The sequence below is a fragment of the Schistocerca americana genome, chromosome 2 (genome assembly GCF_021461395.2).
Source record: "Schistocerca americana isolate TAMUIC-IGC-003095 chromosome 2, iqSchAmer2.1, whole genome shotgun sequence".
Taxonomy (NCBI): domain Eukaryota; kingdom Metazoa; phylum Arthropoda; class Insecta; order Orthoptera; family Acrididae; genus Schistocerca; species Schistocerca americana.
Window position 1 is genome coordinate 312,434,405 of NC_060120.1, and position 24,095 is coordinate 312,458,499.

General features: G+C 42.8%; 1 protein-coding gene across 1 annotated transcript in view; it reads right to left on the bottom strand.

Moving 5' to 3' along the window:
• Window positions 1-24,095, bottom strand: part of LOC124593985 — a 446,237-nt gene that overhangs the window by 401,913 nt on the left and 20,229 nt on the right. The window contains exons 4-5 of the mRNA XM_047132336.1: window positions 20,143-20,289; window positions 19,899-20,103 (exon numbers count right to left, since the gene is read on the bottom strand). Coding sequence (XP_046988292.1) covers window positions 19,899-20,103; window positions 20,143-20,289 — 352 coding nt within the window. The remainder of the gene's footprint in view (window positions 1-19,898; window positions 20,104-20,142; window positions 20,290-24,095) is intronic.

Here is a 24,095-nt window from a genome sequence, read left to right on the forward strand (position 1 = left end):
CATGCCCCTGATGTCGGTTGTCGAGACGGCGTGTGGGTGGAAGACCCAACAGCGACACGAAGCACAGCCCGAGACTTGGTCCCAGCGTGCAGACAGTAGTGTGGTACTTGTATTGCCCAGTAGTGGCTGCAGAGGGGCCCTGCTCCCTAGTTGAACAACTCACAGATGGGCAGATGGACTCTTCACTCACAGAAAATCGGCACTGGCCTCATCTTCAACCAGTCACCGTTGTGACTGGCAGGAACGCAGCTTACAAAGTTGCCTCCACAGCCAGACGACTGCGGACTTGTATCGCTGGACTCCAAGGTGGCGGCGGCGGCGGTTGTAGACGCCTCGCTGTATTCACCAGGTCATCCTGCAGCTAACAGAGCTGGCTTTCCATCGGTAACAGTGATGCAGATGTAGAGACCTAACTCTGAGAGTGATCTGAAGCAACACGAAGGTTTTAAAGCAGCTGATGACGTAATTTCGCCTGTAGGGGTGACCTAATGTGCTTCCGTTTTCTGAGCCTGTCAGCACTCTTCGCTGGCCTTAACTTCACGACTTCAGAGCCTTCCATTACCCAAAGTTTGCAGCCTGTAAGACATTCCTATGTCATCCCTAGTTACTAGTTAGCCTCGTAACATAAGTCTTCCGCTCCAGACTGAATACCAGTCATTTCAGAGTATGCTGATACAACAGCTCCATGCTTAACAATCATATACAACCGCTCGCTAGACGAAAGATCCGTACCCAGAGACTGGAAAGTTGCACAGGTCACACCAACTTTCAAGTAAAGCTGTTGGAGTAATTTACTAAATTACAGGCCCATATAATTAAAGTCGATATGCAGCAGGATTTTGGAACATATATTGTGTTCGAACATTATAAATTACCTCTATTGACACACAGTCAACACGGATTTAGAAAACATTGTTCTTGTGAAATACAATTACCTCTTTATTCACACGAAGTGTTGATTGCTATTGACAAGAGAGTTCAAATTGATTCCTTATTTGTAGACTCCCAGGAGGCTCTTGACACGGTAGCACACAAGCGGCTTGCAGTGAAATTGCGTGCTTATGGGATACCATCTCAGCTATGTGAATCGTTTCGTGATTTCCTGTCAGAGAGGTCACAGTTCGTAGTAACTGATGAAAAGTCATCGTGTAAAACAGAAGTGATTTCTGGCTTCCCACAAGGTAGTGTTATAGGCCGTCTACTGTTCCTCATGTGTATAAACGATTTAGCAGATAGCCTGAGCAACCGCATTAGGTTGTTTGCCGATGAGGATGTCGTATATCGTCTAGAACAGCCATCAAAAGATCAAAACAAATTACAAAACGATTTAGAAAAGATGTCTGTATGGTGAGAAAATTGGCAATTGGCCCCTAAATAATGAAAACTGTTGGGATCATCCACATGAATGCTAAAAGGAATCTGTTTAACTTCGGTTACACGATAAATCAGTCAATCTAAAGGCCGTAAACTCAATTAAATGCTTAGGAATTGCAATTACGAAGGACTTTAATCGGAAATAGAACATAGAAAATGCTGCGGGGATCGCAAACCAAAGACTGCGTTTTATTGGCAGAACACGTAGAAAATATAACAGATCTACTAAAGAGGCTGTACACCCTACGCTTGTCCGTCCTCTTTTAGAATACTGCTGCGCGGTGTGGGATCCTTACCAGATAGGAGTGACAGAGTACATCGAGAAAGTTGAAAGAAAAGCAGCACATTTTGTATTACCCCGCTATAGGGAGGAGAGTGTCACGGACATGATACAGGATTAGGGGTGGACATCATTAAAACTGTGGTGTCACCGCCAGACACCACACTTGCTAGGTGGTAGCCTTTAAATCGGCCGGGGTCCTTTATCATACGTCGGATCCGTGTGTCGCCACTATCAGTGATTGCACACCGAGCGCAGCCACACGGCAGGTCTAGAGAGACTCACTAGCACTCGCGCCAGTTGTACAGCCGACTTTGCTAGCGTTGGTTCACTGTCTACATACGCTCTCATTTGCAGAGACGACAGTTTAGCATAGCCTTCAGCTACGTCATTTGCTACGACCTAGCAAGGGGCCATATTCAGTTACTATAATTACTACCTTCAAGAATGTATTCTGAACAGATAATATTGTGAATCATGTACCGTCAAGAGCGACGTTCATCATTAATGGATTAAAGGTAAGTATCAAACTAATTACGTCCGCTTTCTGAATTCTCATTCGTTGTCGTGTTCCAGAGCTCACGTCAGTATAGTTCTTCCCTCCTCATGCCAGCCTGCGTGAGCTAAAACGCGTGCATTTCGGCCTCCACTCGTAACACGGTGTTGGCTCTTCTGCTAACACACAAAAAAAAAACAAAGTCGTTTTCTTTTGCAGCAGAATCTCCTCACTTAAGTTGTGTCACCAGCTTCCTCCTCCGAATGCGAAAATATTTTGCCGACACCGATCTTCATAGGGAGGAACGATAATCGTAAGAAGATAACGGAAATGAGAGCTCACACGGAAAGACTTAGGTGTTCGTTTTTTCCGCGCGCTGTTGGAGATTTGAATAATAGAGAATTATTGTGAAGATGGGTCGATGAACCCTCTGCCAGGCACGTAAGTGTGATTTGCAGATGTAGATGCAGATGTAGATGTAGATGTAGACGAGAGAAAGATGAGTGGCGCTTTTCGACATGTGTTCGTTTAGTGAACATCTGCATCTACATGACTAAACTGTAAATCACAATTGCCCGCATCTCGTGGTCGTGCGGTAGCGTTCTCGCTTCCCACGCCCGGGTTCCCGGGTTCGATTCCCGGCAGGGTCAGGGATTTTCTCTGCCTCGTGATGGCTGGGTGTTGTGTGCTGTCCTTAGGTTAGTTAGGTTTAAGTAGTTCTAAGTTCTAGGGGACTTATGGCCACAGCAGTTGAGTCCCATAGTGCTCAGAGCCATTTGAACCATTTGTAAATCACAATTAAGTGCCTGGGAGAGTTTGCATCGAACCGCTTTCACACTACTTCTTTACCGTCCCACTCTCTAAGAGCAGGCGGGAAAAATGAAGACATAAATCTTTCTGTAAGAGCTCTGAATTTTTCCTATTTTATTACAGTGATCACTTTTCCCTATGTAGGTTTGAGTCAAAATATTTTTCGCATTCGGAGGACATAATTGGAGGCTGAAATTTCGTGAAAATATCTCGCTGCGACGAAAAACGCCTTTATTTTAAATGAATTCTACCTCAACTCGGGCATCATTTCCGTGACACTCTCACCCCTATTTCGCTATAACTCAAACCGATCTAGTCTCCTTTGGACTTTTTCGATGACCTCCGTCAACCCTATCTGGTAAGGATCCCACACCGCACAGCAGTACTCTTGCAGAGGCTGGACAAGCGTAGCGTAGGTTGTCTCTTCAGTAAACCTGCTGCATTTTCTGAGCGTTCTGCCAATAAAACACATTCTTATGTTTGCTTTCCCACAGCATTATACAGGGTGAGCATTAATAAGACCAAAAAATTCAAGGGACGGATTAGAAATGGAGGAAAAAAGGTCCTATGGACACATGTCCGAAAATGCGTTGACGAATGAAAGTTCCTCTAATCATGTGCCGTGTGTTTATTGTGTGTTGCAGGCTGTGTGATATACGCGGCGTTCTGTAAGCTGCAGAATGATCCGGTATTCATGTTGCGAACAATCCGACATGATGTTTGTGTACGGCCCCAAAGAGTTGGAAACTGTCTGGAGGTGGCACGGCTGTACCAAAACAAGTACCCTCACAGAGATGAATGACATCACACATTTCAAGACCCTTTTTGGCGCTTGTGCGATCATGGGTCCCTTCAGGCAGACGAACGTGGAGGAAGGTGTCTACCTGTGCGTACACCAGATTTGGAGAACAGGACCCTACAGGATGTAAGTAGGCTGTTTAGGTTTTTTTATTGGTAACGCCACCTCTGTATGAAAATCACTGGCTGTGCTGTGTGCAGTCTGTGGCTGCTTTGCATTGTTGTAATACTCGCCATTGTAGTGTTGGGCAGCGGCAGCTGGATGTGAACAGCGCGTAGCGTTGCGCAGTTGGAGGTGAGCCGCCAGCAGTGGTGGATGTGGGGAGAGAGATGGCGGAGTTTTGAAATTTGTCATGAACTGCTATATTTATATATGATGATATCAAGGTAAATACATTGTTTGTTCTCTATTAATATCTTTCATTTGCTAACTATCCCTATCAGTAGTTAGTGCCTTCCATAGTTTGAATCTTTTATTTAGCTGGCAGTAGTGGCGCTCGCTGTATTGCAGTAGCTTGAGCAGCGAAGATCTTTGTGAGGTAAGTGATTTGTGAAAGGTATAGTTTAATGTTAGTCAGGGCCATTCTTTTGTAGGGAATTTTGAGAGTCAGATTGCGTTGCGCTAACAAAATATTGTGTGTCAGTTTAAGCACAGTCACTTGTATAAATATTTCTAAAGGGGACGTTTCATATGTCGACCCTTAGCCGAGGATACCTCACTGGAATCTTCTGATTTTTTCTTGTAGTTTGTGTAATTAGTGTAGCTATTGTTTATTGCTAGCGCGTAATTGTAGAGAAAATCTCCTTTGTAGTTGCAGTCTTTCATTGTTGTACAGTAAAACAGTTGTGGCATGCATGTAGATTTGCACCAAGTATTTCGCAGCTGCAATTAACTAGATATTATTTTCAGTGCTATGTTAATGTGTTCTCTTAAAAAATAAGAGTATTTCGCAGCTGCAATTAACTAGATATTATTTTCAGTGCTATGTTAATGTGTTCTCTTATTTTTTATCTTCAAATTGTGTTTTTCTGTGTTGTCGTGTGAAATACTGTGACAATAATGGCGTGTGAAAAACGTAATACTAGGCTCCAAAGTAAACTGAGAAATGACAGTGAAAATGAAAGCAGTGTGTTAGCGCCACCGAGTAATGAATTAACTGATGTTCAAAGTAGTAATTTGGTAATTGTGCATAGGGAAATGGAGCGGGCTGCAAACAATGGTGTAGACATTGAAACAGGTAGTGAACAGGGAAGCATTATCGATCGATCGGTCGGCAACAGCTCGCCTCAGGAATCCGAAATGACAGGACACAATTTCGCAAATACTGTAGATTCAGGTTTTGGGTCATCACCGTTTTCTCAAATAAGTCAAGACACATTTTCTGCTTGTCAAAATGTGAATGTTGCCGGTGCAAATGCACTGCCGAAAAGCGTAGAGAAACAGATTCCAGACACTAATACATTATTATTGCAATTAATGCAACAAATGGAACAAAATCAGAGACAAATGGGACAAAAGCTTGAAAAGTTAGACACAATGGAACAAAATCAGAGACAAACACAGCAACAGTTAGACGCAATGGGACAAAATCTTCAAAAGTTAGACACCACACTTGAACAAACACGTGAAGATTTAACTAGTGAGTTACATAACATTGAATCGAAATGTCAAAAAGTCTGTAATGACGTAAAAACACAAATTTGTGAGCATTTTCAACCCATTTTTTCGCGGCATGAAAATGTATTACAGAATCACGAAGCAGCCATAAAAGAACTGCAAACCATTGTTCATGAAAATCACGACACCTTGCAAGCTAAAATTGGCTCAGTTGCATCTACCGATTCGGTTACGCAACTTGCAAAAACTCAGGAAAACTTAAAGGACACAGTAGATTCGATTTCAACACAAATGGACACTCTGAAACTTGGTTCAGAAAAACACACTGAGGAAATGTGTTCACTATCGGAGAAAGTAGCCGAACTTTCGGATCAGGTCACTAACTTATCTACAAAGGTAGATGATGATCTGAATGACACAAGACCTGTAGCCTTCACTGACACAGAAGAGTATGAACAAATTAGAAAATTCAAACAGAATCAAAATCAAATCAATACACAGTACAAAAGAGAAATCCGGGAAGTACAAGATCAGCTGACACAGGTAATACAAGAATTACGTATTTCAGAGGATACTCGCGCCCCAATACGGGAAGAGGGACACAGAAATACGGAACAGCCACAAAATAATAACACAGGGCATTTCGGAAGTTATGAAAGAAATTGGCAATGTGCACCGAATTTTGAGATGGAACGGCCGACACGACCTAACAATGACCGATATGCGACTCGCCGACATGATGATTTTGACTATAAGCTGTTCATTACTACACGTAAATTCAAAACATTTAAGAATTCTGGCAACGACATTCATCCACAAGCATGGCTCCATCAATTCTCGCATTGTTTTCCTCCCAACTGGTCGTTAGAACACAGATTAGAATTTATGTGTGGCTACTTAGAGAATGAACCAGCTGTAAGAATGCGATCGGTCATTCACGATTGCCGCAGTGAAGGAGAATTTTACCATGCCTTCCTCTCAGCATATTGGTCTCAAGCCACACAAGACCGAGTAAAACATGGTATCATAATGATGAAACATTTCGAACAATCTGAATTCTCCAGTCTTGTGAAATATTTTGAAGACATGTTGCACAAGAATCAGTACCTGTCAAACCCATACAGCCCCTCAGAACTCATCCGCATTTGCTTAATCAAACTGCCTGAACATTTACGACATATTATTTTGGCAGGACGTTGCAAAGACGACATTGAAGCATTTCAGGGACTCTTACAAGAATTAGAAATTGACACTGACAATCGCGGAACGCGAAACCAGGAACACAACAATTACAGGTCACATCCGTCGCAATTCCGCGATGAAAGAAGTAATAACTTGACACGACAAGGCTATTCTTACAACGCAAATCGTGACCAAAACAGACACCACCCATATGACAACCACTGGCAGAGTAATAATAGTTACAGAGAAAGATCGCATTTCCGTAGTAATGACTATCACAGAGACAATCAGAGAAACAGACAATATGGGAACCAAAGCAATTATTATCAAGGGAGACAGAATAACTTCAGACGCAACAGTTCAGCGCGCAGGTACGATTCAGGAAGAAATTCTCCACCACATGACCGACAAGAAAGAAACTACAGGAAGTACCGACATGACGACAGACGATATAATCATAACGATAGACGTGAATTTCATCAGAACTGGCGGGATTCTAACAGAGCTGGGCCCTCTCGCCAAGGCGAATTTGTAGAAGTTATGTCTCCTAAGCCCAATAACAAGGCGCGCCAACAAAGAGACAGACAATGACTCGCGCCGCAGGCACACACGTGCGCCGGCTGGCTCAGAGAAAAATGACATAGACGCTAACCTTAAGAAAAATTCCAGTATTGTTTAACGACGTATACCACATGATAATTGCGTTGAAGTTGAAACTCTGCGTACTAGGAAAAGTAAAGGTTTACACCACATTTCACATGTAAAACCGTTTATTGAAAGATAATCTGCTTTTTAACTTTGTCATTGCCATAAAACTTTTTACTTTACATTACTAGTATGCTTGTCAGACTTAGAATCTGTTAACATGCAACAATGTTTGAAGTTAAATATCCAGTGTAGAACGTAGGGAACATTTTTAAACAGAAATGACGAATGCATTGTTATAGTGAACAGACGTCACAGTGTTATTGTGTGTGTACATTCTTGCTTGTTAGTTGCACGATTACGTAACGACTATAAGGCTCACATACTTAGAACATTTACCAGTACTGCTAATGAGATTTTAATGCAACATTTTGGTTTACTTGAAATTTGGTGTATCATGAGGTAAGTACATTGGCTTCTGCAGAACTTAACTTTCGGAGGACGATAACTACGACACTTCCAAAGAGATTATCTTACAGCAAGACGCACATTTAGCACTACAGGACACGTATTTGAGTGATTAATTTTGTACTTAAAACATTTATTTTTAAAGATATTTGAAGTACAATGATACAAAGGTTTTCCGTGACACATTTCATTCCATTGCTGTAATCTGTAACACCTGAGGGTCTAATTACATTAATCCTCAGGGGGGTACACGCTTACTTTGTGTACCATGTGTGTGGCAACTACAAGGAAACCTAGCTAATATGGTATTTGCTTATACAACTTTACACATTGGTACCATATTTCCCTAACACACAAATTACACAGCTATCTGATCATTTAACAGAGAAATAAACTTTTTTATTACATCAGTGACAGATGTTTACGCAATTACGCAGTTGGATAACTTCACACCTACGAAATTGTATTTTGTCTGTACTTTGAGAAATGCTCATATTTTTCGGAACCATTGTGATACTACGAGAGCTTTGAATGATGTATTTGGTATGAGATCATGATTTTTAAAGTACGTTTGAGGTAGATGACATTATTGAAATGAGCAGAGAATATTTTTTAGGGTTTGAAATTATTGCAGGAAGCTACGACGATTTTGAGATTTGAGTGAGGTGTTATGATGTTATTTTTACGACGACGATGTGTATTATGCTGCTGAGGTATGTTTATGATTAATAGGCTCAGGCTATATGAGTTATTTGATTATGCTTCATATTTATAATGACGAAATATTGACGAGTGTGGATGGATACGTATATGTGTAATAAGGTAAGGAGTAATGAATAGTGGGTAGGGACTCTTGACTTGTGAAACAGGATGTTGGAAACCAAGAATCGTACTTTAAGAGTTATGAAATGTGTGTAAATGCGTGAATGTATCACAATGCCGGCGAAAATTTTTTGGACACTGTTATATTTATAGGATTTTCTTTCTACAGATTTGCAACGCTAATTCTTGACCTGTGAAATATTTTTGTGTGAGACTGTCACTGTAGCGGAAACTGGTGTCGTAAATATTTCCGTAAGAAAGTTAAGTGACCACCTGCACATAATGCGTCGTGGGCACGCAGCTGTGTCAAACACCTGGAGAACAAGCCATTAGGGTGTGCCTTTCCAGAAGCACAGGCAGAAAAAAAAGAAAGAGGGCGCCATTGTCCTCGCTATTGACCTTTCCTTGTTGAAAGCATACTGAGGAGAGATTGTCCTCGCTATTGACATTTCCTTGTTGAAAGCATACTGTGGAGCTCGTAATTTATGATATTTACTGCAATGCCTAATGAAATGACGAGAAATATTTTTATGTCTATACACCTGATTATGACAAGTGTCTTCCTACGAGAGTTGAGAGAATGTCTACTAACTTATGAAATGTCACATGACTATTGAATGATATTTTTATGCTTTGGTTTGCGTAATTGCTTATTTCATTTGACATCTGTTTTCCAGCTGTGTTGCAGCATTGGTTTCATAAAATAAAATTAAATGCATTTGCTAATGTGAACACTTTCTGTCAACAGATCTATTAAATAATAATTTTGTGATGCACATTCTTCAAAAAAGGAGCACTTGGAAAGGAAGAACAATAAGAAGGGACTAGTAACAGTAACTGCATACATAATATTCTTTTCAAGTACATGGTAATATTTTTTTTACAATAAGTTGCTGTGGTGCACCACTTTAATTACTTAGACATTAAGATGTGATTATACATTTCCCTTATCTGCATTGTTATCTTTAGTGTACTATTTTTCCTGCTTGAGCTATGTCATGTTTAGATATAAGCTGCTGTTTGCCAGCCATAGTGTTACTGAATTTGACTTTGTGTTACTCTACTAAGCCAGTTTTACCACTCATTTATTTTTCTTGTTGCTGCACATTGGCTCATATTAGTTGTAATGTTGCATTGCTTGGTAATTTAGATTTACTGTAGCTTGCTTTGCAAATTTCCATTTTTTTTTGTCATTGCTGTTTGTGTTAATTGTTTTGTGCTGCTGCATTGCCTCGTCCCTTAGTTTAGCATCTGAGCTCAGTAGATTTAAGTTAGCTTAAGAGGGGGTAGACTATATAAGAAACTGACTATGGAGAATAGGTAAAGAATGCATTGCGAAGTTATATGAAAAAGATTTGGGCCCAAATGAGTATTGTACAATCAGAAATAATTATTTTGAAAGAAATATGAACAGAATACAGTAAGCAGGCTTAGATAGGACTTTTTGGGAATAATGATGAACAAAAGGAGATCTCCATGCAAAATACTGCAGTAAAACAAACCCTGTCCTTTCCCTTTTGTGTTATCCCACTATATGTTTGTGTACCCTTGTGCATTTGTTTTCTTCCTGTCTCTGTGTACTGTTTCATAGAACTTTTTTCTCTTCTAATACTAAGTTACATTCACTATGATGAGGAATACTGTTATCCTCAAATACAATTGGCATTAATAATGTGTTATTTACTTTGTCAAGATGTTTAGACATTATTTATTCTGTTTTGTGTTAATGCTCATGTGTGAAGTTGATGTTTCGAAAGTTATTCTGATCTTTTATGTATGTACTCATGTCATAATTCCTGTAACACTGACGTATATGTCTATTTCTATTCTTTTGTAACGCCTGTTTTACTACAAATGTTATCTGTATTGTTATGTTCTTTAATGATGTATTTTGTGCCTTTGTAATTGTATTCTCATGTTATAAAATTGTAATTGACACCAGTTCATCTTATTATTAACTTGTAAGTTACATTTCACTGCACACGTTTCTGTTGGTCATAGTATATGGACAATATGTGAGAAGTAGGGACTGATAGTGTTTGCATGTGTGTTAATAATTCAGCAAGGGACTGGATAACAGCATTGCTGGTTCTAAGGACAATTTCAAAAACTTTGTGAGTGCACAAATGGTGGTTTATGGACTTGCTATATTGTCCACAAGATTCTTTGATGGTGATTGTGCACCTGCACAGTTGCAACAGATGGCTGCTGGCCGTCTCTACATGGACTACAGTGGGTCTGCATCTTTGATGGCCCACCAATACCATTAATTCTACAAGGACTGCAGTGGGTCTGCACCTCTGGTGGCCCACCAATACCGTAATCTCTACCAGGACTACAGTGGGTCTGCTCTGTGATGACCTACCTACCAATATTCTTCAAAACTTCGACTGACTCTACTGTGGGATTGCTCTGTTGTGGCCCATTACCTGTATGCATGTCAAGAGTCAGCACTGTCTTTCCGTTGGAAGGACAACACTACTTCTTCAAGACTGCATGGACATCCACTACTTCTGTGTGCATTTTCTTTTACTGCTCAGACTTTGAGAAAAACTCTGCATTTTTACTGTGATGAACAATCTGGACTGTCTTTATGGACTGTGAGAAATTTTTAGCTTTTGACCAACATTGTATCAATAAGTGTGTGCATTTGATTTCTTTGTTATTGTAATTATGAAAAAATTTTTTCAAATCTGTATTGGCCACTGCCCAATCCAATTTGTAAAATTTTTTTGTGGGGAGCATGGGGGCTATGTAAGTAGGCTGTTTAGGTTTTTTTATTGGTAACGCCACCTCTGTATGAAAATCACTGGCTGTGCTGTGTGCAGTCTGTGGCTGCTTTGCATTGTTGTAATACTCGCCATTGTAGTGTTGGGCAGCGGCAGCTGGATGTGAACAGCGCGTAGCGTTGCGCAGTTGGAGGTGAGCCGCCAGCAGTGGTGGATGTGGGGAGAGAGATGGCGGAGTTTTGAAATTTGTCATGAACTGCTATATTTATATATGATGATATCAAGGTAAATACATTGTTTGTTCTCTATTAATATCTTTCATTTGCTAACTATCCCTATCAGTAGTTAGTGCCTTCCATAGTTTGAATCTTTTGTTTAGCTGGCAGTAGTGGCGCTCGCTGTATTGCAGTAGCTTGAGCAGCGAAAATCTTTGTGAGGTAAGTGATTTATGAAAGGTATAGTTTAATGTTAGTCAGGGCCATTCTTTTGTAGGGAATTTTGAGATTCAGATTGCGTTGCGCTAACAAAATATTGTGTGTCAGTTTAAGCACAGTCACTTGTATAAATATTTCTAAAGGGGACGTTTCAAGGATACTGAGATGAACCGCAGGCAAGCGGCCCGCCAACATGCTGTTAGCTAAAGTACGATTACGTGTATCCTGCATGACGGCCACTATTATCCCAATCACCTGCAATCCCGTGGAGGCCACTTTGAGCATCTGTGCTCTGTAATTTGCACTGGGAAGATTTGTTGTCGCTGCAAGCACAACGTCAATTTCCGGACACATGTTCATAGGACCTTTTTCCTGCATTTCCAGTCAGGAATCCCTCGCTGCAGTTTGTCGGTTTTTTTAATATTCACCCTGTGTATGTCATCGTTCCAACTTAAGTTGTCCTTAATTGTAAGTCCTAGGTATTCAGCTGAACTGACAGCGATTAGATTTACGTGATTTATTATTTAGCAGAAATTTATCGGATTCCTTATAGTGTTCATGTGGATAACCTAACACTTTTCGTTATTTATAGCAAACTACTTCTCGCAATATACGGATATTTTGTCTAAGTCAGTTAGGAACTGGTTCTGATCTTTAGATCACTTTAATTGACGGTAAATTAGAGCATCAGCCACAGACAACTTAAGATGACTATTCATAAGTCGTTTATATAGAATAGACAAGCAGAGTGCCTATAACACTTCCCTCGGGAATGCCACATATCACTTCTGTTTTACTCGATGACAGTCCGCCAGTTGCTACGAAGTGTGATGAGTCAGGCAGGAAATCACGAATCCAGTCACACAACTGAGGCGATACTCTATAGACACACAGCTAGATTGTAAGTCGCTTGTGAGGAACGGTAAAAAAAAATTTTGGAAATCAAGAAATATGGAATAAATCTGAGGTATCATATAGTTAAGCTTATTACTTCGTGAGAATAAAGAGTTAGTTGTGTTTCATAAGAACGATGTTTTTCTGAATCCGTGTTCACTGTGTGGGTTAATAGCCACTTATATTCGAGGTAATTCATTATGTTCGAAAACTGTATATGTTCCCAGCTCCTACAGCAAATACTTCAGTGATGTGGATCTTTAATTAAGCAGATTACTACAATTTTCTTTCCTTAATTGAGCAGATAACTCATGTTTTCTTTCTTGAGTATAGGGTGATCTGCAAAACTTTCCAGTCTTTAGGTATTGATTTTCATCCACTGAGCGTTGTTCAGAGTGGAGCTGTCATATCTACAAACTCCGAAAGGCATCCGATTGCTATACAATCTGGAACGGACGACTTGGTTTTATTAAGTTATTTAAGCTGCTTTACTGCACCAAGGACATCTGCTTCTAAGTTACTCATGTTGGCAGCGGTTCTTCATTCCAAGTATGGAATAAATACTTCGTCTTCTTAGTTCCAGGAATTTCGGAAAACTGTATTTAGTAGCCGGCCGCTGTGGCCAATCGGTTCTAGGCGCTTCAGTCCGGAACCACGCTGCTGTTACGGTCGCAGGTTCGAATTCTGCCTCGGCCATGGATGTGTCTGGTGTCCTTAGGTTAGTTAGGTTTAAGTAATTCTACGTTTAGGGGACTGATGACCTCAGATGTTACCTTCCATAGTGCTTAGAGCCATTTGAACCATTTCTGTATTTAGCAATTCCCTTTTAGGGCACTATCATCGGTAACATTACCTTCGCAACCGCACAGTGAAGATACTGACTGCGTCTGGCCGCTGGTGTACGTCACATACCATTAGAATCTCTCTGGATTTTCTGCCAGTTTTCGAGACACAGTTGGTTGTGGAAACTATTAATCCCATCTCACATTGAAGTTCGCGCTACATTTCGAGCTTCTATATGACTTTGCCAGTCTTGTGGCTTTTGTATTTATTTACACTACTGGCCATTAAAAATGCTACACCAGAAGAAATGCAGATGATAAACGGGTATTCATTGGAGAAATATTTTATACTAGAACTGACATTTGATTACATTTTGACGCAGTTTGGGTGCATAGATCCTGAGACATCAGTTCCCAGAACAACCATCTCTGGCCGTAATAACGGCCTTCATACGCCTGGGCTTGAGTCAAACAGAGCTTGGATGGCGTGTACAGGTACAGCTGCCCATGCAGCTTCAACACGATACCACAGTTCATCAAGAATACTGACTGCCGTGTTGTGACGAGCCAGTTGCTCAGCCACCATTGACCAGACGTTACCAATTGGTGAGAGATCATGAGAATGCGCTGGCCAGGACAGTAGTCGAACATTTTCTGTATCCAGAAAGGCCCGTACAGGACCTGCAACATGCGGTCGTGCATTATCCTGCTGAAATGTAGGGTTTCGCAGGGATCGAATGAAGGGTAGAGCCACGGGTCGTAACACATCTGAAATGTAACGTCCACAGTTCAAAGTGCCGTCAATGCGAACAACGAGACGTGTTATCAATGGCACCCCGTACCATCACCCCGGATGATACACCAGCATGGCGACGACGAATACACGATTCCAATGTGTGTTCACCGCAATGTCGCCAAACACGGATGCGACCATCATGATGCTGTAAACAGAACCTGGATTCATCCGAAAAAATGACGTTTTGCCATTCGTGCACCCGGTTTCGTCGTTGAGTACACCATTGCAGGCGCTCCTGTCTGTGATGCAGCGTCAAGGGTGACCGCAGCCATGGTCTCCTAGCTGATAGTCCATGCTCCTGCAAACGTCGTCGAACTGTTCGTGCAGATGGTTGTTGTCTTGCAAACGTCCCCATCTCTTGATTCAGTGAACGAGACGTGGCTGCTCGATCCGTTACAGCCATGCGTATAAGATGCCTGTCATCTTGACTGCTAGCGATACGAGGCCGTTGGGATCCAGCACGGCGTTCCGTATTACCCTCCTGAACGCACCGATTCCTATTCTGCTAACAGTCATTGTATCTCGACCAACGCGAGCAGCAATGTCACGATACGACAAACCGCAATCGCGGTAGGCTACAATCCGACCTTTATCAAAGTCGGAAACGTGATGGTACGCATTCCTCCTCCTTACACGAGACATCACAACAACGTTTCACCAGACAACGCCGGTCAACTGCTGTTTGTGTGAGAGAAATCGGCTGGAAACTTTTCTCATGTCAGCACCTGTCGCCACTAATTGCAGGTCCAGTTGCGGCATTAGCGTGTCAATTCCAGCCTTCGTCCCCAATGAAGAGCAGTCGGCATCGGTGCATGAACCAGGGGCCTGGTGCGGAGACCCGTACGAAGCAACGTTGGCTGAAGGGTCGTCGAGGAGACACTGTTGACAGCGCCTTTGGTTCGTCTGGGCGGTCAGTTTCTCAACAGCTGCTCGTCTCTGCGCCCGTAGATATCTCTACAGCCGTTGTATACCCCTGTCATCTGTGGCATGTGGTGCACCACAGCTGCTCCGGCGCTGGTTTTGGGTAGTACCATTTTGTCATGCACAGTATTCTTAAGGACACTTGCTCGCGACTGTTCACAAAGATAGTCGTTTCGGAAATGCATCCACCATTGGCCCGAAACCCATTGATGAAGCCCTTTTCGAGTTAAGATAAATCGATCCATTACCTCATTACTCCAACAATTGCACTATTTTCCCTAATCCCCCTTCTGATACGCTTTATGCAGGGTGTTTGTAAATGAATATCGGGGTTTTAACGCTTTATAATATTTATTACATTAAAGTTACAGTTATAAATGATATGTCAAATGAAAGAGCAACTCAGACAGATGTGTTTGGTACCAGTGCGCATGCGCAGCGCGCAATGTTTCCGCCGCAATCCGCTAGACAGCGGTAGTAGCGAAGATGGCGACTAGTGAACAGAAAGCGTTTTGTGTTTTGCAGTTCTCAAAGACCGAATCTGTAGTTACTGTGCAACGTGGGTTCCAGATGAAGTTCGGTTGTGTTCTTTACATTTGTAGATGGTATCATCAATTTGAAGATACCAGCTGCCTTTATAAAGGGAAGAGCACAGGACGACCAAGAGTTAGTGAAGAGACTGTTGAGCGAGTGAGAGAGTCGTTCACTTACAGCCCAAAGAAATCAGTCCGGAAGGCTAGTCGTGAATTACAAGTTCCCATGTAGACTGTTTGGAAAGTTTTAAGAAAATGCGTACAACTACTTCCTTACCTTTTACAGTTATTACAGGCTCTAAAGCCGGCAGACCATGGATTACATGCCAACTTCGCAAACGAAATGTTGTTTCATGATGATGAAGATTTTCTGGATAATGTTGTCTTCAGTGATGAATCGACCTTTCACCTTAGTGGACATGTTAACACAATGTGCGCATCTGGGGCTCAGAAAATCCTCACGAGGTGGTACGAATGCAACGACATTTCCCTAAAGTGACTGTTTTTTCTGCCGTATCCCGGCGGAAAGTTTATGGACCTTTCTTTTTTGGTGAACCTACTGTAACTGGCACTTCGTACCTTGATACACTAGAGCAATGGCTCTTCCCTCAATTGGAAGATGACCCAGATAATTTTATTTTCCAGCAAGATGGTGAGCCACCCTACTGGCATAGCAAAGTACGCGATTTGTTGAACTTCACAGTACCCAAGCTCTGGATAGGCCGCAAGGAGCCCATTGACAGGGCTTGCTTTGCTTGGCCTCCACGTTCACCCGACCTAACACCATGCGATTTTTTCCTTTGGGGCTTCATTAAGGATCGTGTGTACGTGCCTCTGCTACCAGCAGACCTCCCTGAATTAAGAAACCGGACTGAAGCAGCTTTTGCTACAATCACTGAAGACACACTTATCAACATCTGGGAATCATCCAAGCTACTTTCATATCCATAACCTCAACCTTATTGATAAGGTAACCCGGATCCACCCAGACTTGACGTGCGCTGAGTGACAAATGGTGCTCACATTGAACATTTATAAGGTTCTTGGTAAAACTGAGTTGCTCTTTCATTTGACATATCATTTATAATTGTAAGTTTAATATAATAAATATTATAAAGCGTTAAAACCCTGATGTTCATTTATAAACACCCTCCATATCCTCCACAGCTAATGCTGCTACCTGCCGTCTCCAAGTGGCTATTGCACGTGGACATCTAACATAAGCGGTGGTCACGTTAATGTGACTCGACAGTGTGCATTGATGTGAAAGAGGCAGAAGATGTGCTGGTGACCACGATGTGCCTGTGACCACTTCATAGACTCACAGCTTTACAACTACAACAGCTGCCGACAAACAACCGCTCTACTGCACAACAGAGGAACCAAAGGTAGCACCAGACAGTAAAACCAGTGATTGATAGCGGGTGGTGGGTGGTTTTGGTGGTATCATCGATTTCATCTACGAAATCTTAAATACTTTTATTTAAATCAAAGATGAAGAACGCCAACAAGGCCACGGGTGAAAAAGTTGGGGGAGGGGTGGAGCGACGACGACGTAAATAGGGCCAGTTCTGGGGGTGTGTGTACATCATCATCATCATCATAATTTAAGACTGATTATGCCTTTCAGCGTTCAGTCTGGAGCATAGTCCCCCTTATAAAATTCCTCCATGATCCCCTATTCAGTGGTGCCTCTGCTGCTGTTAAGCCTATTACTTCAAAATCATTCTTAACCGAATCCAGGTACCTTCTCCTTGGTCTACCCCAACTCCTCCTACCCTCTACTGCTGAATCCATGAGTCTCTTGGGTAACCTTGCTTCTCCCATGCGTGCAACATGACCCCACCATCTAAGCCTGTTCGCCCTGACTGCTACATCTATAGAGTTCATTCCCACTTTTTCTTTGATTTCCTCATTGTGGACACCCTCCTGCCATTGTTCCCATCTACTAGTACCTGCAATCATCCTAGCTACTTTCATATCCATAACCTCAACCTTATTGATAAGGTAACCCGGATCCACCCAGCTTTCGCTCCCATACAACAAAGTGGGTGGAAAGATTGAACGGTGTACAGATAACTTAGTCTTGGTACTGACTTCCTTCTTGCAGAAGAGAGTAGATTGTAGCTGAGCGCTCACTGCATTAGCTTTGCTACTCCTCGCTTCCAGTTCTTTCACTATGTTGCCATCCTGGCAGAATATGCATCCTAAGTACTTGAAACCGCCCACCTGTTCTAACTTTGTTCCTCCTGCTTGGCACTCAGTCCGTTTATATCTGTTTCCCACTGACATTACTTTCGTTTTGGAGATGCTAATCTTCATGCCGTAGTCCTTACATTTCTGATGTAGCTCTGAAATATTACTTTGCAAACTTTCAATCGAATCTGCCATCACGACTAAGTCATCCGCAAATGCGAGACTGCTTATTTTGTGTTCACATATCTTAATCTCACCCAGCCAGTCTATTGTTTTCAACATATGATCCATGAATAATATGAGCAGTGGAGACAGGTTGCAGCCTTGTCTTACCCCTGAAACTACTCTGAACCATGAACTCAATTTACCGTCAACTCTAACTGCTGCCTGACTATCTATGTAAAGACCTTTAATTGCTTGCAAAAGTTTGCCTCCTATTCCATAATCTCGTAGGACAGACAATAACTTCCTCCTAGGAACCCGGTCATATGCCTTTTCTAGATCTATAAAGCATAGATACAGTTCCCTGTTCCACTCGTAACACTTCTCCATTATTTGCCGTAAGCTAAAGATCTGGTCCTGACAACCTCTAAGAGGCCTAAACCCACACTGATTTTCATCCAATTTGTCCTCAACTAATACTCGCACTTTCCTTTCAACAATACCTGAGAAGATTTTACCCACAACGCTTATTAAAGAGATACCTCTGTAGTTGTTACAATCTCTTCTGTTTCCATGTTTAAAGATTGGTGTGATTACTGCTTTCTTCCAGTTTACATCTACATATACATCCATACTCCGCAACCCACCTGACGGTGTGTGGCGGAGGGTGCCTTGAGTACCTCTTTCGGTTCTACCTTCTATTCCAGTCTCGTATTGTTCGTGGAAAGAAGGATTGTCGGTATGCCTCTGTGTGGGCTCTAATCTCTCTGATTTTATCCTCATGGTCTCTTCCCGAGATATACGTAGGAGGGAGCAATATGCTGCTTCACTCCTCGGTGAAGGTATGTTCTCGAAACTTCAACAAAAGCCCGTACCGAGCTACTGACCGTCTCTCCTGCAGAGTCTTCCACTGGAGTTTATCTATCATCTCCGTAACGCTTTCGCGATTACTAAACTATCCTGCAACGAAGCACGCTGCTGTCCGTTGGATCTTCTCTATCTCTTCTATCAACCCTATCTGGTACGGATCCCACACTGCTGAGCAGTATTCAAGCAGTGGGCGAACAAGCGTACTGTAACCTACTTCCTTTGTTTTCGGATTGCATTTCCTTAGAATTCTTCCAATGAATCTCCGTGTGGCATCTGTTTTACCGACGATTAATTTTATATGGTCATTCCATTTTAAATCACTCCTAATGCCGACTCCCAGATAATTTATGGAATTAACTGCTTCCAGTTGCTGACCTGCTATTTTGTAGCTAAATGATAAGGGATCTTTCTTTCTATGTATTCGCAGCACATTACACTTGTCTACATTGAGATTCAATTGCCATTCCCTACACCATGCGTCAATTCGTTGCAGATCCTCCTGCATTTCAGTACAATTTTCCATTGTTACAACCTCTCGATATACCACAGCATCATCCGCAAAAAGCTTCAGTGAACTTCCGATGTCATCCACAAGGTCATTTATGTATATTGTGAATAGCAACGGTGCTGCGACACTCCCCTGCGGCACACTTGAAATCACTCTTACTTCGGAAGACTTCTCTCCATTGAGAATGACATGCTGCGTTCTGTTATCTAGGAACTCTTCAATCGAATCACACAATTGGTCTGATAGTCCATATGCTCTTACTTTGTTCATTAAACGACTGTGGGGAACTGTATCGAACGGCTTGCGGAAGTCAAGAAACACGGCATCTACCTGGGAACCCGTGTCTATGGCCCTCTGAGTCTCGTGGACGAATAGCGCGAGCTGGGTTTCACACGATCGTCTTTTTCGATGGAACCTGTCCCGACTCCCACGCCATTTCAATTATCCTGTGTAGCCACTGTATTTGATGAGTTCCGACTTAATTTCATCCATCACAGCCGCTTTATTGCACTGCAATCTATTGTACACTGTACGGTGTAATACGCGACCGGTGCAGGTGGTGGCGGTCCGCGCTACTCACCGAGCACGACCACCTTGGGCCCGTCCGCGGGCGGTTGCGGCCTGATGGCGGCGCGCTCCTTGCCGTCGACGAGGCGCTCCCTGGAGCGCGCCAGGCTGCAGCTGCCCACGTCGAACGAGGTGAGCGTGTGCGAGCGCGCGAAGCTGACGTGCTTGTGCGGCCGGCCGGAGGGGTGCGCCTGCGCCGGCGGCGGCGGGGGCGGCGGCAGCGGCAGCTGCAGGCCGTGGTGCGGGCAGCGCGCCGCCGGCGACAGCGGCAGCGCCGCCGGGCCGTCGCACTCCGCCTCCGAGTCGGAGCTCACGCCGGGCCGGATGGGCCGCCGCTCCTGCGCGCACGGCAACAGGTGGCAGGGCGGCAGCGTGCGCTTACAGTACAGCACAGCACAGGCGGGCTATTTTTTTTCTTACATGGTTTCGAAAAACCAGTTTACTTGAAACATCTAGACAAAATATTAAAAAAAAATGCTTTCCCAATTGATTAACAGTACCGAGGCACCTATTAGCGCACATTGATATGGTGAATATCCACCCTTAGCCTTTAAGATGGCTTGAACTCTGCCCGGAATACTTTCAGTGAGGTGTCTGAGGGTCTGTGGAGGAATGGAAGCCCAATCGAATTCAAGAGCGGAAACCAGAGAAGATATTGACGTCAAATCAAACACCTTTCAGCCGTATATTTTCCAAACTTATTTAATTTGGCTACCAGTTTCGGCGATTTACTACGCCATCTTCAAGTCTGTGACCGACGTGTAGGAAGATTCCACCCCGGTTATGATCAAAACAGGGGCAAGCAATACTGGTATTAGTAGATTTCTGCTTGTTATAGTGAGATGAACATCAACAGAAGCAAAACGAGGATAATGCAATGTAGTCGAATTAAGTCGGGTGATGCTGAGGGAATTAGATTAGGAAATGAGAGGCTTGAAGTAGTAAATGAGTTTTGCTATTTCGGGAGCAAAATAAGTGATGATGGTCGAAGTAGAGAGGATATAAAATGTGGACTGGCAATGGCAAGGAAAGCGTTTCTGAAGAAGAGAAATTTGTTAACATCGAGTATTGATTTAAGTGTCAGGAAGTCGTTTCTGAAAGTATTTGCATGGAGTGTAGCCATGTGCGGAAGTGAAACGTGGACGATAAATAGTTTGTACAAGAAGAGAATAGAAGCTTTCGAAATGTCGTGCTACAGAAGAATGCTGAAGATTAGATGGGTAGATCACATAACTAATGAGGAGGTATTGAATAGAATTGGAGAGAACAGAAATTTGTGGCACAACTTGACTAGAAGAATGGATCAGTTGGTAGAGCATATTCTGAGCCATCAAGGGATCACTAATTTAGCATTGGAGGGCAGCGTGGAGGTTAAAAATCGTAGAGGGAGACCAAGAGATAAATACAGTAAACAGATTCAGAAGAATGTAGGTTGCAATAGGTACTGGGAGATGAAGAACCTTGCAGAGGATAGAGTAGCAGGGAGAGCTGCATTAAACCAGTCTCTGGACTGAAGACCACAACAACAACAACATAGTGATCACTATAAGAAGCAGAAATCTACTCATACCAATATTGCTTGCCACTGTTTTGATCATAACCGAGCTAGAATCTTCCTACACGTCGGTCAGTGGCGTGAAGATGGCGTAGTAAATCACCGAAACTGGTAGCCAAATAAAATAAGTTTCGAAAATAGACGGCTGAAAGGTGTTTGCTTTGACATCCTGTATCGAACAGCCGAGTCCCGGAATCACCTCTGAAAAGATGAACATACAGAGAGAAGGTAGTGATGTTGTACGCTGGGGTCTGGAGCAAAGGCGACAATCTACGAAGGTGAGTCAAATGAAAACCTTAAATATTTTTTTAAATATTATTTATTGTGCAGCAGTGGTACAAAGCTGTATCACTTTTCAACATAATCTCCCCCACGCTCAATGCAAGTCCTCTAGGGCTTACAAAGTGTATAAATTCCTTTAGAAAAAAATTCTTTTGGTAGTCCGCGCAACCACTCATGCACCGCGTGGGCGTACCTCTTCATCAGAACGGAACTTCTTTACTCCAATTGCGTCTTTGAGTGGTCCAAACATATGGAAATCACTTGGGGTAAGGTCTGGTGAGTATGGTGGATGAGGAAGACACTCAAAATGCAGGTCTGTGATCGTTGCAACTGTTGTACGGGCAGTGTGGGTCCTTGCATTGTCATGTTGCAAAAGGACACGTGCTGACAGCAATCCACGTCACTTCGATTTGATTGCAGGCCGCAGATGATTTTTTTATGAGCTCTGTGTATGATGCACTGGTGACAGTCATCCCTCTAGGCAGATAATGCTCCAAAATGACACCTTTTTCGTCCCAAAAGAGAGGCAGCATAACCTTCCCTGCTGATGGTTCTGTTCGAAACTTCTTTGGTTTTGGTGATGAGGAATGGCGCCATTCGCTGTTCGCTCTCTTCGTTTGCGGTTGGTGGAAGTGAACCCAGGTTTCGTCCCCAGTAACGATTCTTGCAAGGAAGCCACCACCTTCTCGTTCAAAGCGCCGAAGAAGTTCTTCACAAGCATCAACACGTCGTTCTCTCATTTCAGGAGTCAGCTGCCGTGGCACCCATCTTGCAGACACTTTGTGAAACTGGAGCACATCGTGCACAGTGTGGTGTGCTGACCCTTGACTAATCTGTAAACATGTTGCAATGTCATTCAGTGTCACTCGGCGGTTTTCCTTCACTATGGCTTCAACTGCTGCAATGTTCTGTGGAGTCACAACTCGTTGTGCCTGACCTGGACGAGGAGCATATTCCACTGGTCACACAATTTGCGAACTTCCTACTCCATTCGTAGACCTGATGCTGTGACAAACATGCATCACGGTACTGAACCTTCATTCTCCGACGAATTTCAATAGGTTTCACACCTTCGCTACGCAAAAACCGAATAACAGAACGCTGTTCTTCCCTGGTGCAAGTCACAAGTGGGGCGGCCTTCTTTATACTGATACTGCGATGGTATGTTTGCATATGCACTATGTTACTGTCCAGAAATCACTGCCTCACATATACCGCTTTATGAAAGGGTGCATTGTCATGCTAATACAAACAGTCTTCGTCTCTGAACTGTTCCACAACTGTACGCATAAAAGTGCTGTAAAATATTTTCATATTCTTCCGAATTTAGCGTTTTCTCAAGCACAATAAGGTGACCACACTCTTAATCTCCGAAACACAACCTCCTATCGTAACTCCACTTCCTCCATGCTTCACTGTTGGCGCTGCAGATGATGGCAGGTAACGTTTACCAGGCGTTTACCAAATGCAAGTCTTTCCATGGCATTCTCACAGGTTATAGCGTGATTTCTCACTCCATATCACTCGTTTTCAGTCATCAGCTGTCGAGTAGCGTGGCTCCTTGCGCCAGCTTAAGTGTAATTCAGCACTGATCGCAGACATGTGTGGCTTATGAGAAGCTGCTCGACCATTGCATCCTATTATTTTTATCACCTTACGTGCAGTCATGGTCGTAACTGGACTACTAGTATACTTTGGAAGTTTCCTCCGGTTTCCGCTCATTTCATGCGATTATCTACAAACACCTTCCACAACGTCCTGTCCACCAGTACACGAGGTCTGCATCGTTTTGGTTTAGTTGATGTTGTTTCTTCATGTTTCCACTTAACACCCACATCACCACAGTCGATATGGACAGCATTAAAAGGATTTCTATATCGCTTGTGACTTGTTACTTTGTGCCATCCAACCACCAGTTCAAGTTAGAAATCACTGATCTCACCCATTCTGTTGTTACCTCTTCTCTACTCACTAGACTATGCTCCTCACCTCCTATTGCATTGCTGGGTTTCCATCTCGTCACATCCGTTGGTGAAATCCGTATTACATAGGGCTGTACAGATACTTTTCATCACCCAGATCTTTAAATAACACAGGCCAATTAAAATTTTTTTTTAAATACTTTTTTAACTTTGGTGGCTGATCTTCATAGATTTTTATGACCTGAATCCAAATCTAGCCTTAAGTTTCTTGTGTCACCCATAGTTTTCGAGCAATATGCTTTTTATTAAATAGTATAAAAATCCTATACTATACGGTAAACGGGGAAACTTATGAAACGCTTACAAAATAAGCATGGTTTGTATTTACAGCAAGCTACTTAAAACAATGATATGTGCTAATAGAGGTTTCGCTTGTCAGCTGGAATTGGTT